The sequence below is a fragment of the Triturus cristatus genome, chromosome 2_1, assembly GCF_964204655.1.
Source record: "Triturus cristatus chromosome 2_1, aTriCri1.1, whole genome shotgun sequence".
Taxonomy (NCBI): domain Eukaryota; kingdom Metazoa; phylum Chordata; class Amphibia; order Caudata; family Salamandridae; genus Triturus; species Triturus cristatus.
The window spans coordinates 602,178,663-602,199,439 of NC_140581.1; the positions used below are offsets into that span (position 1 = coordinate 602,178,663).

Genomic DNA, 20,777 nt, shown 5'->3' on the forward strand with positions numbered 1-20,777 from the left:
GCAGCGGTGCGGCGTCTCGTAGACGGCATTCGTGTCCATTTCACCAGATTGTGGCAGTCGTGCTGTGGTGGTGTTTGGCTGGTGTGAGGAAATCTGGAGGTGAAGCGTTCGTTTTTAGGGGGATCGGGTGTATTGGTGCTGGTGTCAGATTAATAGTGTCAGTATAGTTCCCAAGGAGGTTGTTTACCATTCCGGGAGACTCCCTCGACTTCAGGGAGACTTCCTCTGTGTTCGATTTCTAAAGGCTTGCTTACCCAATCAGGGAGATGCTCTCAAGTTCGCGGAACCTTGGGCCGTGTGGCCTCTAAGGCCTGAGCACGCGGGGTGATGGCGGTGTCACCTTTGGAGACTCCCAGGAATACAGGGAGACTCTGACTGTGTGATCTCTGAAGTTTAATACCAGGGAGGGGGTTATCACTCACGGAGACTCAAGGCCATGCAGGGAGAATTGAACTGAACCTCCAGGACACATATCCAACAAAGCATTTCAACTCTGTGTCAGGGGTACTAAGCTCTATACAAATGCAATTACAATAATATAACTGATGCTCGTGTAAAGTGCTCTAATACCTCCAGGACGAGTTTGCGCTATATAAAAAGTGCACAAAACAAAACACTACACAAGAGAGACTTGGGGTGTGTGTTTTATGGACTCTGGTTCAAAGGAAGGTTGGGAATCCTTTGCAGGGATACCTCCGGATTTGGAGAGTATTCCGTTGCCGGGGTCACTGGGGGTGATCTTAACCCATCAGAGAGGCTCCCACATGTTCACACTGGTGACTGGAGGTTGGTGGGGGGGTTTGGAAGAGATGGGGGTACAGAGAGAATGGATGGAGGGATGGTTGGTCCATCGCTCTCTGTGCTGAGCATGATGTGTGAAAAACTCAGGGCTTTCCGTTTTCAAATCATTATCGGAGGTGCAGGTGGTTGTAACAAACACAGCCTACAAGTCCCAGAAAGTACCGGTTTAAATTGGCTTGTCGTGACGAGAAAATCTTAGTAAAGATTTGCAAGGGTCTCCCTTGGGCCTGCTCCCACTCAAGGGTGGATGTTGCGGAATGAATGAATGAATGAATGAATGCTAAGGGGTTGTCAGTGGATTGTGGGCACCCTCTGGGTTTGCATCCAGTTGCCTCGGCTCGGAGTCAGGCGGCTTCTGCGGGTAGCTGCTCCGTGTCCCCACGAGGGCAGCTGCAGACCAAGGCCTGTAGAAGGGTGTTTTCGGTACCCATCTTTTGGCTCCTGCCACTACGCTGTCCAATGATTGAACGCTTATGTCTTTGCTGATTGGCATCTCTCCTCCGTATTTTTATAAGGAGGTGGGAGTGATGGCACACTTGTCTCTTCCTCGTTTTGGAGCTTGACATAATCCCTGAAGGCGTGAAAAAAGTGTTGATACCAGCGCTGCCTGGAGCAAGAAATAAGACCAGTATCATCAAGTAAGCGTACGCCCAGACTCCGAGGCAGAATGCACCCCATCCTTCCGCGGCGCCTTTAGGTGGAAAAGTAGCCCCTCTTGAACAATGTTTGTTGCCGACTACTGAGAAACGTAAACCAAGAGGGCCTCTCAATGCATGCATTCCTTCACATATGCCTTTCCTTTAAAGATGCCTGCTTTCAGTTTCCTTCTTTTTTTTAAATCCATTTTCTCATTGAATCAGCAAGATCAGATTAAAACGTTATAGCGCCTTTGGACTGATCAAAGCATTTTCTTCAGCAGGCAGGATTGTATGTTGTGCCTTATTCATAAAGCTTTTGTTGAATTTTAGAAAAAAAGCATTCTTTTTGTCTGCAGTACTGCTCATCAAGGAAATAGACTGCATACTGTGATATTGAAATAAAAGCACAGAAAAAAATTCTTCTATACTTCCTAAAAATGACATGTGGTATCCATAAGTAATCTGGCACCGTATAGCGTATGAAATGAACAATGCTTTAACAAGCATTAAAAATGCAATAGGTCTCGACTTTCATTAAGTTAAAGCCATTTGCTTTGCTACACAATAACCATTAGCAAAGCAAATGGCTTTAACTTAATCAAAGGCGAGACCTATTGCAATTTCAATGCTTCTTATTTACTGCCTTCGATGTAAATACTTTGGGGCTCATTACGATGGCATGTTGGGGATGGGGACCGCCCGCCTATGAGGCAGGTCCCATACATGGAATTAAGATGCGACCGCCACCACCGCGGTCGCATCTGCAGTATTTAACATTGCGGCGGGTGCTGCTAGCTGCAGCACCCGCTGCAATGTTAAAAATGCAGTGCCTGCCACATGGTGCAGGGAAATGTAGGGGGGCACCGTAGGTGCCCCTCAAGTGGATGTTGAAGATGCCCGGGGGTAAAGGGGACCCGCTACGGGCCACCAAAGTCCATACCCGCCAGCCTTTCCATGGCGGTTCAACCGCCATGGAAAGGCTGGCGGGGATACTGCATCCCAATAAGGCGGGTGGTACCTGCTAGGCACCACCACCATTCTAGGGATGCAGGGCAGTCCGACAAGCAATCTGAACAATTGCCATTGTCGGACCCATGGCAGTTGGGCATTCCGCCCACCAGCACACCGCCCATCACAATCTGGCGGGTGGAAAATGGCCACACAGTGGTGGTGAACCCGCCAGCGGCAGCCTGCCGGTGGCCGGTTTACTACCATCGTAATCAGCCCCTTAGTTATTTACATCATATTTCATACACTTTAACAGGTTGAACAGTGAATTTTGGTTGAACAATGAATTTTGCACGGTATATTGTTAATGCTTGAGTTCATGACAGTGGTACTCACATGATTGCAACTGAAGGCTTTGAAGTTCAATTAGAGTAATACTAAGGTTCTTTCAATTACACCTCCTGCCAGCCCTATTACCTCAACCTCCTGCCTTCTTCTTGGTTGAATGCACCAAGCCCAGTAAAGAATCTTGGCTTCTTTTGAAAGACAATTTATCTCTGGAGACAAACTAATCACCTAACTTCAATGTGCTTCCTCTTGTTGAGGAGAAAAATTACCCAACTCCTTCCTTGCTTGTCGGATGGTGGTTCAGACGACTATTCTTACTTAGTCTTCACTACTGTACCTCCCTCTTTTTAGGAGTCGCCTTGGGTATGCTGTTGAAGCTTCAGCACATCCAAAATGCAGCAGCTAAATTAGCACTTGGATGGCCTAGGTCTGCCTCTTCTACCTTTGCCTTGGGATACACTACATTGGCTTCCTGTGGCAATAAGGATCATCTTTAAAATCTCTTTGTCTAGTACATTTGGTCTTTTATCAATCAGGTCCATCGTACTGTAGGAAGACATCTACAATCTACCTGCCTGGCCGCTCGGTAAGTCCCCAGGATTCATTGATTCATTGATTCTTTCCATTCACTGGTTGGGGGCTGGGCTTTTTCTGCAGTGGCAGCAATATTATGGAATACTTTGCCTCCTCAGATTTGGAAAATTATGACCATCCCCCAATTTAGAAAGGCATTAAAAACCAGGGTATATTGACAGTTATTGTGCTGATCTCTGTTTCGATTAGATTGCTGCAGTAACCTGCTTTATCGTGGCGCTTTTCATTACGTAGATTGGTGATCGTTTCAGTTAATCATTGCAAGGACACCTTTTAGGTATTTGTGCGGTGTAAAAAATTCATAACATGATAAATTTAACATATTTAATATAAACGTATTTTAAGAGGCATCAACATAAATAAGTTTTACCATCAAGATAAATGTATGGTGGTAAAATAATTTTAAAGTTCTTTATATATTAAATCTAGCCCAGAAAGCTGGTTAGAACAGCTATTGCAATTGTGTGTCCCTCTCTGAAATACAGTGCTGTTTTTGATATCTCAGAGGGGGTCAAACATACCTGCCTTGAAGAAGAGGCACAATCAGAGTCCCAACTATTTTTGAGAATGTTTCCCAGGAAGTTTTTGGAAGGACTCTCAGAAATGGGATTTTCAAAAAAACACAATCTGAAAAATCCATTTTATAACTAGCATTCTCTGGCTAGATTGCAGGGCATGCTATGCCGTTCGAAGGCACCCTAACATTGGTTTCTATCCACAAATATATAAGTATTAAAACACATATTTCATGCCAAATGAGACCTGCTCCCTATTCCAACCATATTTTCTTTCACACTGAATGAAATAACATGTGCAATGGAATTTCTGACTAGTAAGTAATTCTCCTCTCTATTGTGGAACTGCCATATACCAGCTTTTTTAAATGGAAATGAACATTAAAAGTTGAAAATATTTGACAAAACCTATTTGTCAGTAGTGATGAGGATCGTTCTCTCTCCTCAGAGAGTCTCTCTTCTCAAAGAGTAACCATCAGGTTCAATCCAGGTAACCGGCCAGGATAATCCCTTTTTTTGCTATGAATTTTACTTATGCTCACTCGAATGCAAAAGAAATCAAAAAGCAGGTGCCAAATCAAAGCCAAGAAAAGGATGTGCAAAAGAAAAAGACTCGAAATTAATAAATTCTTCTCTTCTTTGTATGCTCCTCTTCAGTCATCTGAAACCTGCCTGCCTCTGGCCTTCCGATTCCCGTTCACTAACCTAGTCTGTGATTGAACTCTCCTGGCGACTTAGTAAAAGAAAATACAGAAAAACAAAAACACGTTCTTATTCACGCACATATACATAATATACAGGAATTGCAGGCAAGAGTCTTGACATTTTAAATACGGATTTCTGCACACTTTGGGATAAATAGGTAAAACCTCTTTGGCTGACATCTCCGTAAAGCTGCAAACCACTCTTGCACACTCAAAAAATATACAAGACACTTAATGTAATTCATCACTAGATGTAATAAGAATCACTAGATGAATTAAAAATGTATCAAATAATAAAGAAACAGAACAGGTGAAAACATCCATTTCTATTAAAAAAAACCCTGTGCCCTGATCATTACTCAAATAAGTACGTAATTTTCCAAAGAGTTCCTATAATGTCCCACAATAATGGAACCTAAATATATAAACTGAGTGAATAAATAACTTGCACACTTCCTGCATTACATAACAGAAGTACAAAATCAGGTAACTCAAGTGCGAAATAATCCTATACACAACATGTGAATATGCAGTAATCATGGTAAAAAAAATTACCTTTTTTGGTTTTCAGCAAAAATCTTCCAACCACATTAGATTTGCTTGTGGTGTAAGTTAAAGGAACATGCCATATGTATCTGTAAAAAAGTCAACATAATAAAATATCATTATTAAATCACTAAGTTAACAAAATGTCATTATTATGAATGTGTAGGAATAAAATATAGGTGAATCAATTCAATTCAATTTGAAAAGCTTTTATTCAGTCAAATAGATCAACCATATAAGCAATACATTCATAAAACAATCTGATTAAAACAAAATGAAATGTAAAAACAGTGGGATTGAAAATATAAAAGTATCAAAGTTCATAAACATGATGAGTCAAGTACAAAAGTGCAAATGCATAAGTCACAAAGAGCCCCTAACATTTTACTAGGACATGAACAGTCCTGATTCAAAGTGCAAATGCATAATATACCGAAAAGAAGCATACAGTCAATTATCAATGATCAGAGATTTCCTAGTACTAATAGCTTTCATAAGAAATGTGGCTAAATAAAAACACAATTGTGGATCATCCAGTCTAAAAAACAACTCCATGGTATTTTTAATAGATCTGGTGTTATAATATAACAAAAAAGGTTTTAGATAAAATTTCTAAGATGAGTATAAAAAGTACAAAAAAGTAGCATGTGGCAACAACTTTGGTGGGAGACTCCGTCGCATGGGTGGGTAGAACTCTGTTTCGTGACTGGGAAGTTGACGAGATGATGTATAGTACCCAGTCTTAAACGTGTCAACACGAAACGGTGTGATGCTCTAGTCACAACTGACAAGTAGCTTTGAAAACCCTAGAGTTGAGTCTTGATAGCATGGGATCTAGCCTCTATTTTATTAGCCAGCATAACTGTTTTTATCTCAGTTCTAGCAACAGAAACTATACACTCTGGGTCCAATCGGATATCACAGTTGAATAAAGACTTAAACCATTGGATATTATAATTAAGCCAGGGTATTTTTAAACAGTTTTCCAAATTAAGGCAGTCCCGTATTATAGATTGCGTAAACAATGTCTCCTCTTTTGACCATATAGATTTCCATAATAGGAGAGGGCGTATTGGAACCAGGTCTGAAATATATTTAATGGCCACCTCCCTATGGATCAGTTCAGTAGAGGCAGATAAAGGGGCACACAGTAGACGTTTTAAAAATGAATTTTCAATTTGTTGTAATTTATTACCTTGGCAGTGGCCCCAAACACCTGCCCTGTAAAGTGCTGCAGTGACACATCGTATCTCGGAAATTGTCAACATGTCTCTGATGCATCGATTGCCTAGTTTAACAGCAAATCTAAAAATACCCTTAATATTTCTCAACATCTTAGAACATCTTAGAACAGGCATTATCCTGTTCCTGGACCCATGACCATTGACCTATTACCTGCGAACGTGATGCCTAAATAACAATGTTTTAACTGTCTGAACCTTGGAGCCTTCGATGTGATAAGTGCTGGATGTTATAGGGTTCCTGCCACAGGCCTTTACAAAAGTTTTCGATTTGTTAATTAAAAGTTTCTTTTTAGCAATAAAAGCAGTAAAATTATCCATAAGACGTTGTAAACCAATGGGAGTACGGGAGAGTAAAACCGCGTCGTCCGCATATAAAAGAATTGGGACGGGCATACCATCAACCCTTGGGGCATCCGACTCGAAGAATTTCAGGGCTGCGTCTGCTTCGTTAATAAACAAAGAAAAAAAGCAATGGGGCCAGAACGCAGCCCTGTCGGATGCCTCTTTTGACCTTAAAGGAAGGAGTATATTCGCCTAGAAGCCCATACCGCACCTTGCTTGACAGATTTCCATATAATCTTGCTAGGAAATAGATAATCTCCTTAGGTGAATCATTCATCAGTGGTTATCATACAAAACACTGCCTTAAGAATTCTATGGCAAATCACGTGAATTAAAAGAATGAGAGAAACTCAATATACTTGGTGGATGAGAGAGACTTTTAGAAAGAGCAAAGGCGAGGGGATGGAAGAAAAAAGAGTGAGGAAGGGAATGAGTCATTGATATGTTGAATTACAAAAAATGATTGCGACAATGAGGAGATATTTTGCACTTGCTCCTACTGATCAAAGCAGTTTCAGTCCCCTCATTCCAGACAACTGTGACTGAATTGAGGTCCTCCATCTACACCCAACCTCTGCAACTCACGCTGCCAGAGAGGTCAGGATCAGTGGAGCTCAGTGGGGACACACTTATAGTACGATGCACAAGTAAAGGATAATTATTGCTACCCTACATTAACTACAACTGCCATAAACTTTCTCAGAGACTAGAAGACCACACCTCTCATCCACTGCCTCCAGACAGATAGATGCCTGTGCATGCTCTTCTGCATAAAAACATGTCTGGTTCTTGAGAGATTTTAAATGTCACAAATAATTAACATCATTAATGAAGCCAGCGGCAGGCAAACAGCAAACATAAAGGGACAACTTTTTCAAATAGCAGGACCTAGTATTTCCTGAAATTGGCTGATGCTTCAGAATAAGCATTTGCACAGCCAGTAGGTCTCACCTATGAGAAGTATTGGGGTTGTCAATGTTTTTAGCCATGTTATACAGAAGTGTGGGTTCTGTGCAGCCGAACATAGCACCTTACATCACATGCGTTTACAACGCATGCGATTACAACGTGGTTGTTACACGACCGCGTTGTTACTTCGCAGTATATTACAAAGCAAGTTGTTAAATCGACTTGCTGTAAGGGGCGCGCTAGACTTAGGAATAGAAAAATGTACTATTCCAACTCCAGTGTGTGCAACAGTAGGGAAGGTGTGGAATAGTAAATTATACTATTCCTTAGGTTAGCGCGCCCCCTACAGCAAGTCGATGTAACGACTTGCGTTGTAATGTACTGCAATGTAACAAACGTGTTGTATGTAATCGCATGCGTTATAACGCATGCGATGTAATGGCTGTTTCCCGTGCAGACTGACTGAAAGTAAATAAAAGAAATAAAAAGTAAAGCATTATGATGCGGCCGCCTCAAAGCACAATTTTTTTTAAACTTATTGTAGGAGGGAGGGGATGGGGAGTAGGGGGGAAACACAGGCTGTGGGAAAAAAGTGCTAGGATGTGGCCAACTGTGTTAGTGTTATAGTGCTTTTTAATTGCCTGCAAGGAGGAAAAACGGAGGGAGGGAGGATTTGTGGGTGCAACAAGGACAATAGAGGTTGTGGGGGGAAATAAACACAATAACACAGCCAGAGATATTGCGTCGAAATGCACTTTTTTATTATGGAAGATGGAGTAGAAACAGAGTAAACAGATGGGGGGCGGGGGGACACAGAGGGAGGGTGGGTTGGGGGCAACACGGACACCGGAGGGAGGGCTGGTTCATGGGCAACAATAGAGGGAGGGCAGGATGGGGGGCAACACAAACAATGGATGGCTGGAGGGAGGGGCTGGAAGCAAGCACATGGACAAACAGAAGGTGGGAGGGAGGTGCTGGGGAGAAGCTGACGGACAGCAGTGGGTGGAACATGGAGATGGGAGAAGTAGTACACAAGGGAGACTGATGAAAAATAAGTGCTCCGGTAGAACACAAAGCAAAGAGTAGTGCCCAAAAAATGATCAGTAGAAGGACAAGTAATGTGCCCATGCTCAAGGGGAACGACAAATACAGTAGTGTCCAAAAAAATAGGAACAGTTGAAGAAGTGATGCTTCTATCCTCAAGGGGAAGGACAAACACACGAAGAGAAAGGAAGCCTGCGGCAGCAGACTTATACAAAAAAAGCAAAGTAGAGTGGCAAAGAAGCCATCCAATGGTAAATAATGGGCTGTCTCTATGCACACAGTTGGAAAACAAAAGATCTATTAGGCGAGATATAAAAAAATAAATAGATTCCAGTACCATAACAATTAAAGAGTCTAAATTTAAAGCATGGGTACTCGCAAACATTTTGGCGGGGTCGTGTCTTTGGCACGGTGGGTCAAGGGGAAAGCAAAGCATATATGTCTAGTGTTAACCTGCACAATGTGAAACCAGACAACCTGGGATTAATCCTGACTTCATAACATGTGAAGCAATATTGTGCTCCAAACCAGTCGAACAGCCGATTCAGACAATATTCAATAGACTCCATCATTAGTTAGTTAATCCATTTTAATCCTTTTTAATTAATATTTTATTTCATGAGTTTCTCGTAATTTTCTTCATTAACATAAAAAGGCAGCATGTTTCTCCATTTTTTCAAATGCTATAGATATGCCTATCCGGGCCTTTTACTGCAGCACGTGAGAATACATTGTTCATCCTGGGCAGCTATATTCGCTTTGACCCAATGCATTTCGGGCTGGACATCCCTTCGTCAGGAGTAGCTATAAATTCAAATTGAAACCGCTATTACTATTTTGCAACATTAGACAAGAAGCATAAACTGTAATGTCTTGACACATTATACCAACTGTAAATCCTTGTGTATTTGGTATGCAACATAATACATAAACACCAGTGCTTTACAAAACCCAACCATTATCTAAGATTTAAAACTAAACAAACCACTTCACCCAAACGCTCCTCTTATAAAACGTAATATCTCCCAGTGTGTGCCAAACTCAACCCCGTAGTGTGAAGTCTGCACCAGTCTGCAAGCAAACATTTGTGCCTTTGAGCATTTTGTGAAAAAGGACTGTGGAAATCAAAGGTGTGCATTCTGTCCCTTTATATGGATATTATCCTGACTTCACCACATTTTTCGTTTCCCTCCTTTTTCTTTATTATCAAGATGACCTTAAAATATAGGACTTCAGGATGTGCGCGTTACAAAATCCTCTCTGGAGGATACACATAACAACTGACTTAACTCTTAGTTCAATATTGGCATTGTTGTCAGGGTGGAGGGGAAGAATTAATATTTTTAAATTCATATTTTAAAACTATCACTTTAAACAAAAAAATGCTTCTCAACGCACTGATATTTGATGTACCAAGGATAAAGGAGAAACGATTTTGTATATTAATGAAATACACTTTTTTGAATTTTGAAGAGACTTTATAAAATATTTGCACTTTTGCTGCAAGATGTGTTTAAAAATGAAAGTGTTCCTAAAGTTAAGAAGCGCAGGACACCCTAGTTATTCCCGTCTTTTACTTAATTTAACCTTTAAATAAATGCTTGGTCGTTTATTCACCATCTTTTTGATGTTAGTGCTGAGTCAAGTAAACAACCGACCAGTGCTGCTGTTGACCAGGGGGTCGCAAGAAAAGGTCAGGACTCAGGGCCGCATGCGGCCCCTGGGCCGTACTTTGAGTCACAGTGATTCAAATGGATTCAAGGTAGAGTTTATCTCATGATGGTTTAAGATTGAAAATATTTTCTCTACTTTAAGTTTTATATAGCACAGCTTAAACAAGAATTGTAGCTCTTTAAAGACAGACCTATGCTGAAAGGCAAAGAGTAGTAAAAACTTTGAAATAGTGATAGTCAAAAAGGTAAGAAGGCCTGGATTGTCCGTCACAGATGTCACAATGATAGGAGCTTAAGGGGAATCTTTAAGCAAACACATTAGGACAGACAATCTGGTGCCAAACCTCTCTAAACAATGCCTGGTACAATTACATATGGGTTAAAAAATACAAAATAGCCCGCAGACTCAAATTGAACCTGCTAAATGTCCAATGCTGCTACTAGTCAATTAAAAACCTCCCGTCTTAAGGTTCAACGATATCACAGAATGAAAAAGCCTGTAATATCACTTGGGGTTTATGAAAATAGATGTTACAAGGAGGGCCGTAGAATACCTTTCAAGCTACAATATAGTATGTATTTACAAATCCTGTCAGTATTCTAATATGACGCGGTGCACACACTTTGTATCGCCCGACAACCTTAGTTTATTTTTAATGTTTCTGGGATTTCGAACAGTTGGTCTTTTTAGTGTGTATTTGTGTTTTTCCCATATCCAGTAAATCACATTCAACTATAAAACAAATTATTCTAAAGTACAATTGAAAAACAAACTGCTTGCATCTTTCCCCACTGTTCGTTTCCCCTCACCAGGATGGTTAATTGGATCTGAGCGATTAGAAGAAACTTGGTTGAGCATTCTTAGGTCTTCCCAATGTGTGTTACAACTTAGATGCAGAAAAAACACACTTGAGCAGGTTGATTCTGAATTTTCGATATACAGCTGAGTACAATGTGCTACATATAATGACGCCTCTCAATCAACCCATAACGGTCCTACAAGTAAATGTGAGCAAAGGCTATGTGACACAGAAGAAAGGTTTCTAATGATCTCAGAGTATAGTGAATATGCTACTTACCAGTATGCATCTGTTCTTGGCATGTAGGGCTGCTGACATTCATATCTGTGCATAGATCGCCACCTAGTGTTGGGTCCGGATGTTTGCACGTTGTTGTCCTGGAAGTCTTCGAAGTATCCTGGGATAGGTGACTCCTCCCCTGGACTACAGTGCGCATGGGCATCCTCTCCATCCTCAGATTGTTTTTCGCCATTGTGGCAGTGATGGAGTAGATACAGAAAGTGATGACCATGCTTACAGTAATTCTGAGAGCTGCAGCTGCTACAGGCGCCGGGGAGGAGGGTGGGCGATATGAATGTCAGCAGCCCTACATGCCAAGAACAGATGCATACTGGTAAGTAGCATATTCAGTTCGAGGCATGTGGGCTGCTGAATTCATATCTGTGCATAGAATACATAGCAGTACCTCCCATTAGCGGCGGCTACCAGTGCCAGCTGCAGCGGTCTGAAAAAGAGTTTTGAGAACAGCCTGTCCTACAGCTGCCTGCTGTTTTGATTGCACATCTACACAGTAGTGTTTGGTAAATGTGTGTGTAGTGGACCAGGTGGCTGCTCTACATATATCATGCAAAGGGATGTTTCCCAGGAAAGCCATGGAGGCCCCTAACTTACGTGTTGAGTGGGCTCGTGGGGGAATCGTTAAAGTGCGTTTAGCCTTTTGATAGCAAATTTGAATACATTTAACGATCCATCTGGCTATACCTGCTTTGGAGATAGCGTTACCTTTGTGGTGTGGGGCAAAGGCAACGAAAAGTTGTTTAGTCTTCCTAAAGATTTTAGTCCTGTCGATATAGTACATGAGGGCTCTCTTCACATCTAGTGTATGGAGTGCTCTTTCTGTGACAGTTTGTGGGTTTTGAAAGAAAACAGGCAGTTCAATAGTTTGATTCATGTGGAACTGCGATATCACCTTGGGCATGAATTTGGGGTTGGTACGTAGTACGACCCTGTTGGCGTGAACTTGTATAAATGGCTCTTGAACGGTTAGTGCCTGGAGTTCACTAACTCTTCTTAAAGAAGTGATCGCTACTAGGAAAGCTACTTTCCAGGTAAGGAATTGAATCTCGCATGAGTGTAGAGGTTCAAAGGGTGGACCCATCAGGTGTGTGAGGACCAAGTTGAGGTTCCACATTGGAGCCGGTGGGTGGCTTGGAGGAATTACTCGTTTGAGTCCTTCCAAGAATGCTTTGATGGCAGGCACTTTGAATAAAGAGATGTGCTGCCTGTTCTGGAGATAGGCTGATATTGCGGTCAAATGGACACGTATAGAGGTGTATGCCAGATTGCATCGGTATAGGTGTAAGAGGTAACAAATGATGTTTTGGATAGATGCGTCTAGCGGGTTAATGTCATTATTATTGCAATAAATGACGAACCTTTTCCATTTGGCTGCATAGCAAGCTCTGGTAGTGGGTCTTCTAGCTTCCTTAATGATGTCCATACAGTCAGGTGGCAGGTTTAGGTAGCCAAACTCTAGGACTTCAGGAGCCAGATCGCCAGGTTCAGCTGTTGCAGATCTGGGTGCTGAATCTCTCCATGGTTCTGCGTCAAATGCGCGGGTTTGATCCGCAGCCGTTGATGCGGCACCACGGAAAGTTCGAGAAAAGTGGTGTACCAAGGCTGGCGTGCCCACGTTGGAGCAACCAGGACGAGTGTCAGGGAGTGTTGTCTGAGTTTGCGAGCCACCAGCGGTATCAATGGCGCTGGGGGAAAAGCGTACGCAAATCTGCCGGACCAGTTCATCCATATCGCATTGCCCTGCGATTGTGGATGTGGGAACCTGGCGGCAAAGCTTTGGCATTTTGCGTTTTCGCTTGTGGCGAATAGGTCTATCTCTGGATGACCCCATTGCTGGAAGTACGGTTGGAGTACTGATGGGTGTAATCACTCGTGCATCTGGTGGCTGTGTCTGCTGAGCAGATCCGCCATCTGGTTGTCCTTGCCGGGGAGGTGTTCCGCCATGAGGAACATGTTCCTTTGAATGGCCCACTTCCACATGCTCTGAGCCAGATGAGACAACTGTGGAGAGTGTGTTCCTCCCTGCTTCTGTATGTAGTACATGGCGGTCATGTTGTCCGTCCGGATCAACACGACTTTGTTGCACAAGTGTACTTTGAATGCTTTCATAGCCAGGAAGATTGCCATCAGTTCCAGAAGGTTGATGTGCATCTTCCGTTGTTGTGTTGTCCATAGTCCCTGCACTGTGTAGTTGAGTACATGAGCTCCCCATCCCTGGAGAGACGCGTCCGCTGTCAGTATTATTTGTGGAACAGGCTCTTGGAACGGTCGGCCCTTGCAAAGGTTTTGTGGATTCCACCAATGCAGAGAGTTGAATGCCCGACCGCTCACCAACACTAGGTCTTTCAACTGTCCTTGAGCCTGATTCCACTGACGTGCTAAGCACTCCTGAAGCGGGCGCATATGTAGTCTCGCGTGTGGGACTATGAAAATGCAGGAGGCCATCATGCCTATCAACTGCATGAACACTCGCGCGGGAAGGGAGTGTTGTGGTTTGAACTTGGAAATCAGCATTTGCATGCTGTTGATTCTCACTAAATTTGGCTGAGCTGTGGCCGCCAGAGTGTCTATAGTCGCACCTAGGTACTGTTGTACGTGTGCGGGTTGGAGATGGGATTTTGGGTAATTTAGTGAGAACCCCAGAATGTGAAGGAGGTGAATGGTGCGGGACATGTGGCTGGCACATTGTTGGGCTGACTTTGCTTGAACAAGCCAGTCGTCCAGGTAAGGGTAGACGTGTATGTGCTGCCTCCGTAGATGTGCCGCCACAGTAGCTAGGCACTTTGTGAAAACTCTGGGTGCTGTTGTCACGCCGAAGGGAAGGACTTTGAATTGGTAGTGCTGCCCCTGAACAGTGAACCTGAGGTATTTTTTGTGTGAGGGGTGAATGGGTATGTGGAAATACGCATCTTTGAGGTCCAGTGTGGCCAGGAAGTCTCCCTGCTTGAGCAGCGGGAGGACTTGCTGTAAAGTGAGCATGTGAAAATGCTCGGAGAGAATGTAGTGGTTCAGGGGTCTCAGATCTAGTATAGGTCTGAGTGACCCGTCCTTTTTCGGTATTAAAAAGTACAGGGAGTACACCCCCGTGCCTTGCTCGTGGACGGGTACGACCTCTATTGCGCCTTTTAGTAGCATACTTAGCACTTCCTGCTGTAAGAGCGTTAAGTGCTCTGAGGACATAGGACGGTGTTTTGGAGGTATTGTGGGTGGAGTCGAGGTTAATTCTAGGCAGTAACCGTGTTTGACAATATCTTTGACCCACCTGTCCGTGGTGATGGAGTTCCACGTGGACAGGAACCTTTGTAGCCTTCCCCCGACAGGTGTTATGTGGTCGGGAGGAAGGGAGAGGGCGTCACTGTTTGTTCTTGGGGGAGGACCTGGTGTTGCCGTATCAGCGTCCTCTGCCCTTTGTGCTTGAGCCACGATAACCACCCCGGGTATTTTTATCGTAGGAACCTTGTGTGTTTCCTTTGTTGTAGGTTTGCTGTGACCCCTGTCCTCTACCTGCTCCTCTATTTCCGGGGCGACGAAAGGAGCCGCTCCGAAAGGACTGCGTTTGGAGAGCCCCCATGGACTTTGCAGTGTCTGTGTCCTTTTTTATTTTCTCTAGGGTGGTGTCAACCTCTGGCCCGAATAAGTAGTCGGGGTTGACAGGCTGGTTGAGGATGTTATTTTGTACCTCAGGTTTGAATCCGGAGATTCGTAACCAGGCGTGTCGTCGCAACATGACGCTAGTGTTTATGGCTCTGGCAGCTGTATCCGCGGCATCCAGTGCACACTTGATGGATGCGTTTGTGAGGAGTTGCCCCTCCCTAATGAGGATCTCTGCTCCCTCTTTGAATTGGTCAGGGAGATGTTGGAGTAATTGTTCTAATGTGTCGTAGTGTGCTCGATCGTAACGAGCGAGGAGCGCCTGAGTATTGGCAATGCGCCATATGTTAGCTGCCTGGGCCGCAACCCGTTTGCCGGAGGTCTCTAGCACCTTGGACTCTTTGTCCGGGGGAGGAGCATCACCCGTAATTTGCGAGTGTGCCCGTTTGCGAGCATTCGCAACTACTATGGAATCCAGAGGTAACTGGCCTCTAATGTAGGTAGGGTCCCCAGGCGCCGACCTGTATTTCTTGTCGATCCTGGGGTTTATTACTCTTGCCCTGGTGGGTTCCTTGAAGATGTCCTTTGCTGGTTGGAGGACACCCTTTAACATGGGTAGAGTTTTTATATTCCTTTCTGAGGATGCGAAAGTATCCATGAGAAAGTCGTCCTCGACGGTGTCAGAGTGGAGTTGCACACCATGATTGGCCGCAGCACGTTCAATGAGGGCGTTGAATGCGGCAGTGTCCTCTGTGGGAGACGTTTTTGCTCCATAGAGTTGCGGGTCCTGTGTATCCATAGGTGCACCCGAGTCTACAGGGTCATCCCAAGCTTGGTCAGTGTCCTGTTGGCCTTCAGGGTCCATCTCTCCGGGGTAGGGGACGTGGTCACCTAGGTAGTCCTCCAAAACGTCTGTTTCGGAGTGTGTGGGAGAGAAGGACTGTGGATCTTGGTAAGAGGAATGGAGAGGTTCGTAAAGAACTGGTTCCGAAGCCACTGGCAGCTTTTTCTTAAGCGGGATCCGGTAGGAGTCCAAAGCTGGCTCGGAAGTTATTCTCCTCTTGTGGAGCATCATCCTGCCGGTGTCGGCGTCGATGATGTGTGATGGTGACGTCTCTGCAGGAGAGCGTTCGGCAGGCGTGATTGTGGTGTGGGTGACCCGTGTTCTGATTTGGAACAGTTTCGGGACCGTGGATGGCGGCAGGCCAAAAGTGATGTTGGCTGGTGCCAAAGAGGCTGGTGGAGCTTTTACCGGCTCGGAGCCTGACGTGTCCTGGGGGACTGCTTTGTGTTTGACGCGTTGCGCAGCAACTGTCCGCACCTGGAGCGCCATCGAGTCTTTTGCGCCGACCGGTTCTGTAGAGGCGGGCGTGGACTTCTTCGGCGCCAGTGGGTCATCGAGTCGAGGAGCGGTAGTGGCCGTCGACGTCGTCGATGAGTGTGCCTTTGGTGGTGCTGTCGAAGTGGTGTGAGACGCAGCAGGCAGTTTGACCTTTGGGGTCGGCGCCGATTGTTTCGGTGCCGGGAGCCGAGTAGGTTTGGTGGCACCGAAGGTCTTTTTCCGTGTGTCGGGGCCGACGTCGGCTGCTGCAAGCTCGGCACCGAAGTATCGTTTGGTGCGGTCGGTGCCGACAGGTTTTGCTGGCGTCGAAGGTGTGGTGGGCCTCGATCCGACCAGCGTCACTTTTGGTTTCGGTTTCTGGTGAACCAATACAGCTTTCGGTTTCGGTTTCGAAGAAGGGAAACCAGCCGTTTTGGGTAGTAATGGCTGCCACTGAATGTCCGAGGCCGGGCCAGAGGGCGGGGCCGAAGAACTGCGGGATAGGTCTTGGGTAAGGCCCGAAGGCGATCCCTCGACCAGAGCCATAGACTGGCGCACTGGAATATCCTTAGTCTGTACGGGTAGGCCTTGCTCGTCACCGGAGCTACTCTCTTCGGCCCCTAAGGCCTCATCGTAGTCTCCTACCTCGGTGTCGGCTTCATCTCTGTGAAAGAGTCGTTCTTCGACGTCCTCCGATCCGGAGTCGTGTTCAGAAGCGGGGCTGGAGGGTAGGTTCTCCACGTCTTCGACATCTTCGTCCTCGGCGCTGAAGATGTTAGTCGGGGCCGGTGCCGCTTGCTGCGCTTCGAGTCTCGCTGCTCGCCGATTCCGGAGAGTCTTCTTGGATCGGAATCGGGCACAGGCCATACATGTAGACTCGTCGTGATCCGGTGAAAGGCATTTGTTGCACACCGGGTGGACGTCGACATGGGGATATTTCGCATTGCATACAGGACACCGCTTGAATGGTGTCCTCGATTCCATCGTCGATGTCGGGTCGATGGTCGGGTAAGATGCGAAAAAATTGATTCTGGAAGTTAGTAAACTAACAAAGATACTATCGATACCGATCGGGAACAGTACCGACGCGAACTAAAGGCCTTTTGGCCTGGAAAAAGTTTTTCCTAACTTGAGTCAAGATAAGCACATCCGAACCCAATGGCGGAAAAAAACAATCTGAGGATGGAGAGGATGCCCATGCGCACTGTAGTCCAGGGGAGGAGTCACCTATCCCAGGATACTTCGAAGACTCTCCCAGGACAACAACGTGCAAACATCCGGACCCAACACTAGGCGGCGATCTATGCACAGATATGAATTCAGCAGCCCACATGCCTCGAACATATCAGTTCAGTAATTGCACTGCACTTTCTTGGTGCGTACTTCATCATCCCACTTGCCCTTAAGACTTTTAGAAATTCCCAACCTTCCCTACATCATCTAGGGAGAATGTAAGAGCTGTTGTGTCTGCACAATGAAAGAGCCATCTAATACAGACCTTGAGAAAAACTGTCAAGAGGCATGTGAGGACTTCGAGGCCTTAGGAACAAAACCCTATCACTGGTACTGTTGACACTTCATTCCAATTTTTGAGTCCACCCTATGTTTTTATACTCAATCCGTTCTGGTCAGGTATCTTGTAGTCCCTTGGTATTGTACTGCACAAAGGACCAATGGCTACTCTCACAATGTGCTTTGTGACGTGTCAGCGTTTGCAAATGATTCTCCGATATCAGGTCTAGTGCTGCCCTTTCCCCTTCATGCACAAATGATTCCACTCTTCATTGCTGGCTGGTTCAGGAGATAGCTTTGGACTTATCACTCAAACCACATGCCCTACTCAACTACATCTCTCTCTTATATTCTTAGGCAGAATTGTCGTTTTCCTTTACTCCTAAGCCTTGGATCACTGGTCCCACGATGGTAAACTCTAGTCCACCAACTAAAGTATCACCCAACTCGTCTTGCTCCATGTTCAACATTCTTTGCTGCTCATTGTGTCCCCACCTTGAGTTGGTCACATTTAAGAACAGCTAGCCAGAGCTATGCCAGTGCTTCAGTAAGCGATACTCCTTTCCTTTTCAATGCACCTCCCTGGTCTCCTCAATGTTTGCCTTCCCCATGGACAAGCAGGAGTATCTCTGGAACACAAATATAGCCATAATCAATTAAACATTGTATGGGGTCATTCTTTAGCCCTAGCAGTTTGGATGGCAAATATGGCGAACCTTAGAGTATTTTTCATATTCCTCTACGTTGGTCACATATACCATTTAACCTGGCTCCCACACAGGGCATGCTCAGACCAATTTCCACGATATCCCCATACATTAATGGAACATCGCACTATAGAAAAAAGAAAGTCCTCAGCTGTTTAGCTATAAAATCCTCTGACAAAGAGCTCATTCAGGGAATCCATGTATACCCATCAGCATCTGAAAAATCAGGATTAAATCGGATAAGTCATAAGCCATAGCTATTTAGCCATGGCTGGGCTCCTTTCACCACTTTCTACACTGCTCATTGAATTTGGGCTCTCATTGATCATCGAAGGTGGAGACTGTAACGTAGTCTTAGACTTGTTCCAAGACAGATCTGGAACTCTGAAGAAATCCTATGCAATGACAGGGCCATGCTTGTGGACATCAAGGAATATCATAACCTACCGGACCCGGGACAATCAATTCAACCAAAGGAAAAATAACTCACATTGATTTTTTTGTGTTCAATTGCCTTTTTCCAGGATTTGCACATTCGTTGTTTCTGCCTCACTACTTTCTGACATCTATTATGTTTTATCTTAGAAAGAGGAGTTCCTAACCACTTCCAAGTTCCACCTGAAATGAACATGTGCCTTTTGGCACCATTGCAAAACAAGAAATGGAGAATGAACACTTCTTAATATAGACTATTGGCAGAAAAGACCAGTCTCACTGCGTATTTCCTCAGCTTCTTAGAGCAAAATTAAGACTGAAGGCCTAATTCAGAGTTTGGCGGATGGGCTACTCCCTCACAAACGTGACGAATATTCTGTCTATCCTATCACAAATGCATTATAGCCTGTGGCATTTGCATTAAGGTGGATGGGATATTCGCAACATCTGTGATGGAGTAACACTTTTGCCAAACTATGTCAGGTTCTTAGTCTCTTTCTGCCCAGACAGGATGGGTGTAACCAACAAGGTATGCAGTTCCTATTGAGTGTTGCAGGTGGAGGTTTGTGATCTCGAAAGTCCTAGGAGCAGACCCAATGATGAAGCAAGACACCTGCTTGTTGGGTGTGTGAGGGTCTTTTTCCAAAAAGGAGGAACTACCTCTCCTGCCAGTGTGAATACCCACACAACAGGGTTCACTTTCGAGATCATAAACCTCCACCAGCAACACTCAATAGGAACTGCATACCTTGTTGGTTACACTAGTCATTAGGCATGTATGCTGGACCTTATTAAATAATAAAGCCCTTATGTTCCCCCCCCCGGAAATAGACAGGATGGGTGCCGGAATGTAGCCCTGGGAGGAATAATAATGTGTGACCTGGCACTAGTCAGAAGGGTAAATAGGTGCAAAAAGACGTACCTGAACAATCAATCAAAGGTCTAACTAAGTGTCGTCACAGATTATCTACTTGGATCCTGTTTCAGGATCTTGAATTGAAGAATTTGAGTTTAGCTCTGTTTTAAATTCTCAAGCAGAACTGCCCTGTCTAGACTACAAAGTTACCAATTACGAGCAGCAAGAGAAGGCTGGACACCTTATCATAGCTTAATTAAAGCTAAGAGAAAAGCACTTTGCCATTTCAACTATATACAATGACAAAGGTATTATTTGTTATTAACCCCTTTAACAACGAAAGCTTTTGCAACCTTCATTGTCAACCTCTAGATATCTATCTAAGGTGACATCTAAACATTGAAAGAGGACTACTTAAATTTCATTCCTGCCTAAACTCTTCAATGGTACCAGACTACTGCAAAATCACTGCCTATGCAATTTTGGAGGTCGTCAAAGAATTGCCTTGCAGTAAAGAGCTGGGGGATAATGGCTTCCCCGGTGAGCTGTACAAGATAGGCAAGATAATGATCCTCTTTGCTTCATAAGTCATTCAGAGATCAAAAATACATGGTGTCAGACTGCTCTCAGGCACCACAAACCAAGCAGGGGTTACCAAGCCTAAGCTATCATCATTTCTATCTGATGCTCTATGGCACATCCTAATAAGTATCTACAAAACTGGATCAAGCAGAACTCCCATTAGCACTTGACTCTAAGTGGTAGCAACAGTAGGCATTCACAGGCTTCTCAAGGAATTAGTCTGGACTGCAAAAGCTCAGAACTCATCAGTCAATTAGCAGGAGAACAACTCAGTTCTTTACTCAAGTAAATAAAGTTCCTTAATACACACATAATACTTAAAACTTCAAAGAACAGGCTTCAGGTACAGTCTCTGATGCTGCACATCTTG

The 20,777-nt window shown here is 44.5% G+C and overlaps 1 protein-coding gene across 3 annotated transcripts in view; it reads right to left on the bottom strand.

Annotated features, from left to right (window-relative positions):
- LOC146865673 (endoplasmic reticulum aminopeptidase 1-like) overlaps positions 1 to 20,777 on the bottom strand; it is a 529,832-nt gene that overhangs the window by 257,570 nt on the left and 251,485 nt on the right. For all 3 annotated transcript variants that reach the window (XM_085632533.1, XM_085632531.1, XM_085632532.1), the window contains one exon: positions 5,104 to 5,183. In XM_085632533.1, the coding sequence (XP_085488659.1) occupies positions 5,104 to 5,183 (80 nt within the window). The remainder of the gene's footprint in view (positions 1 to 5,103; positions 5,184 to 20,777) is intronic.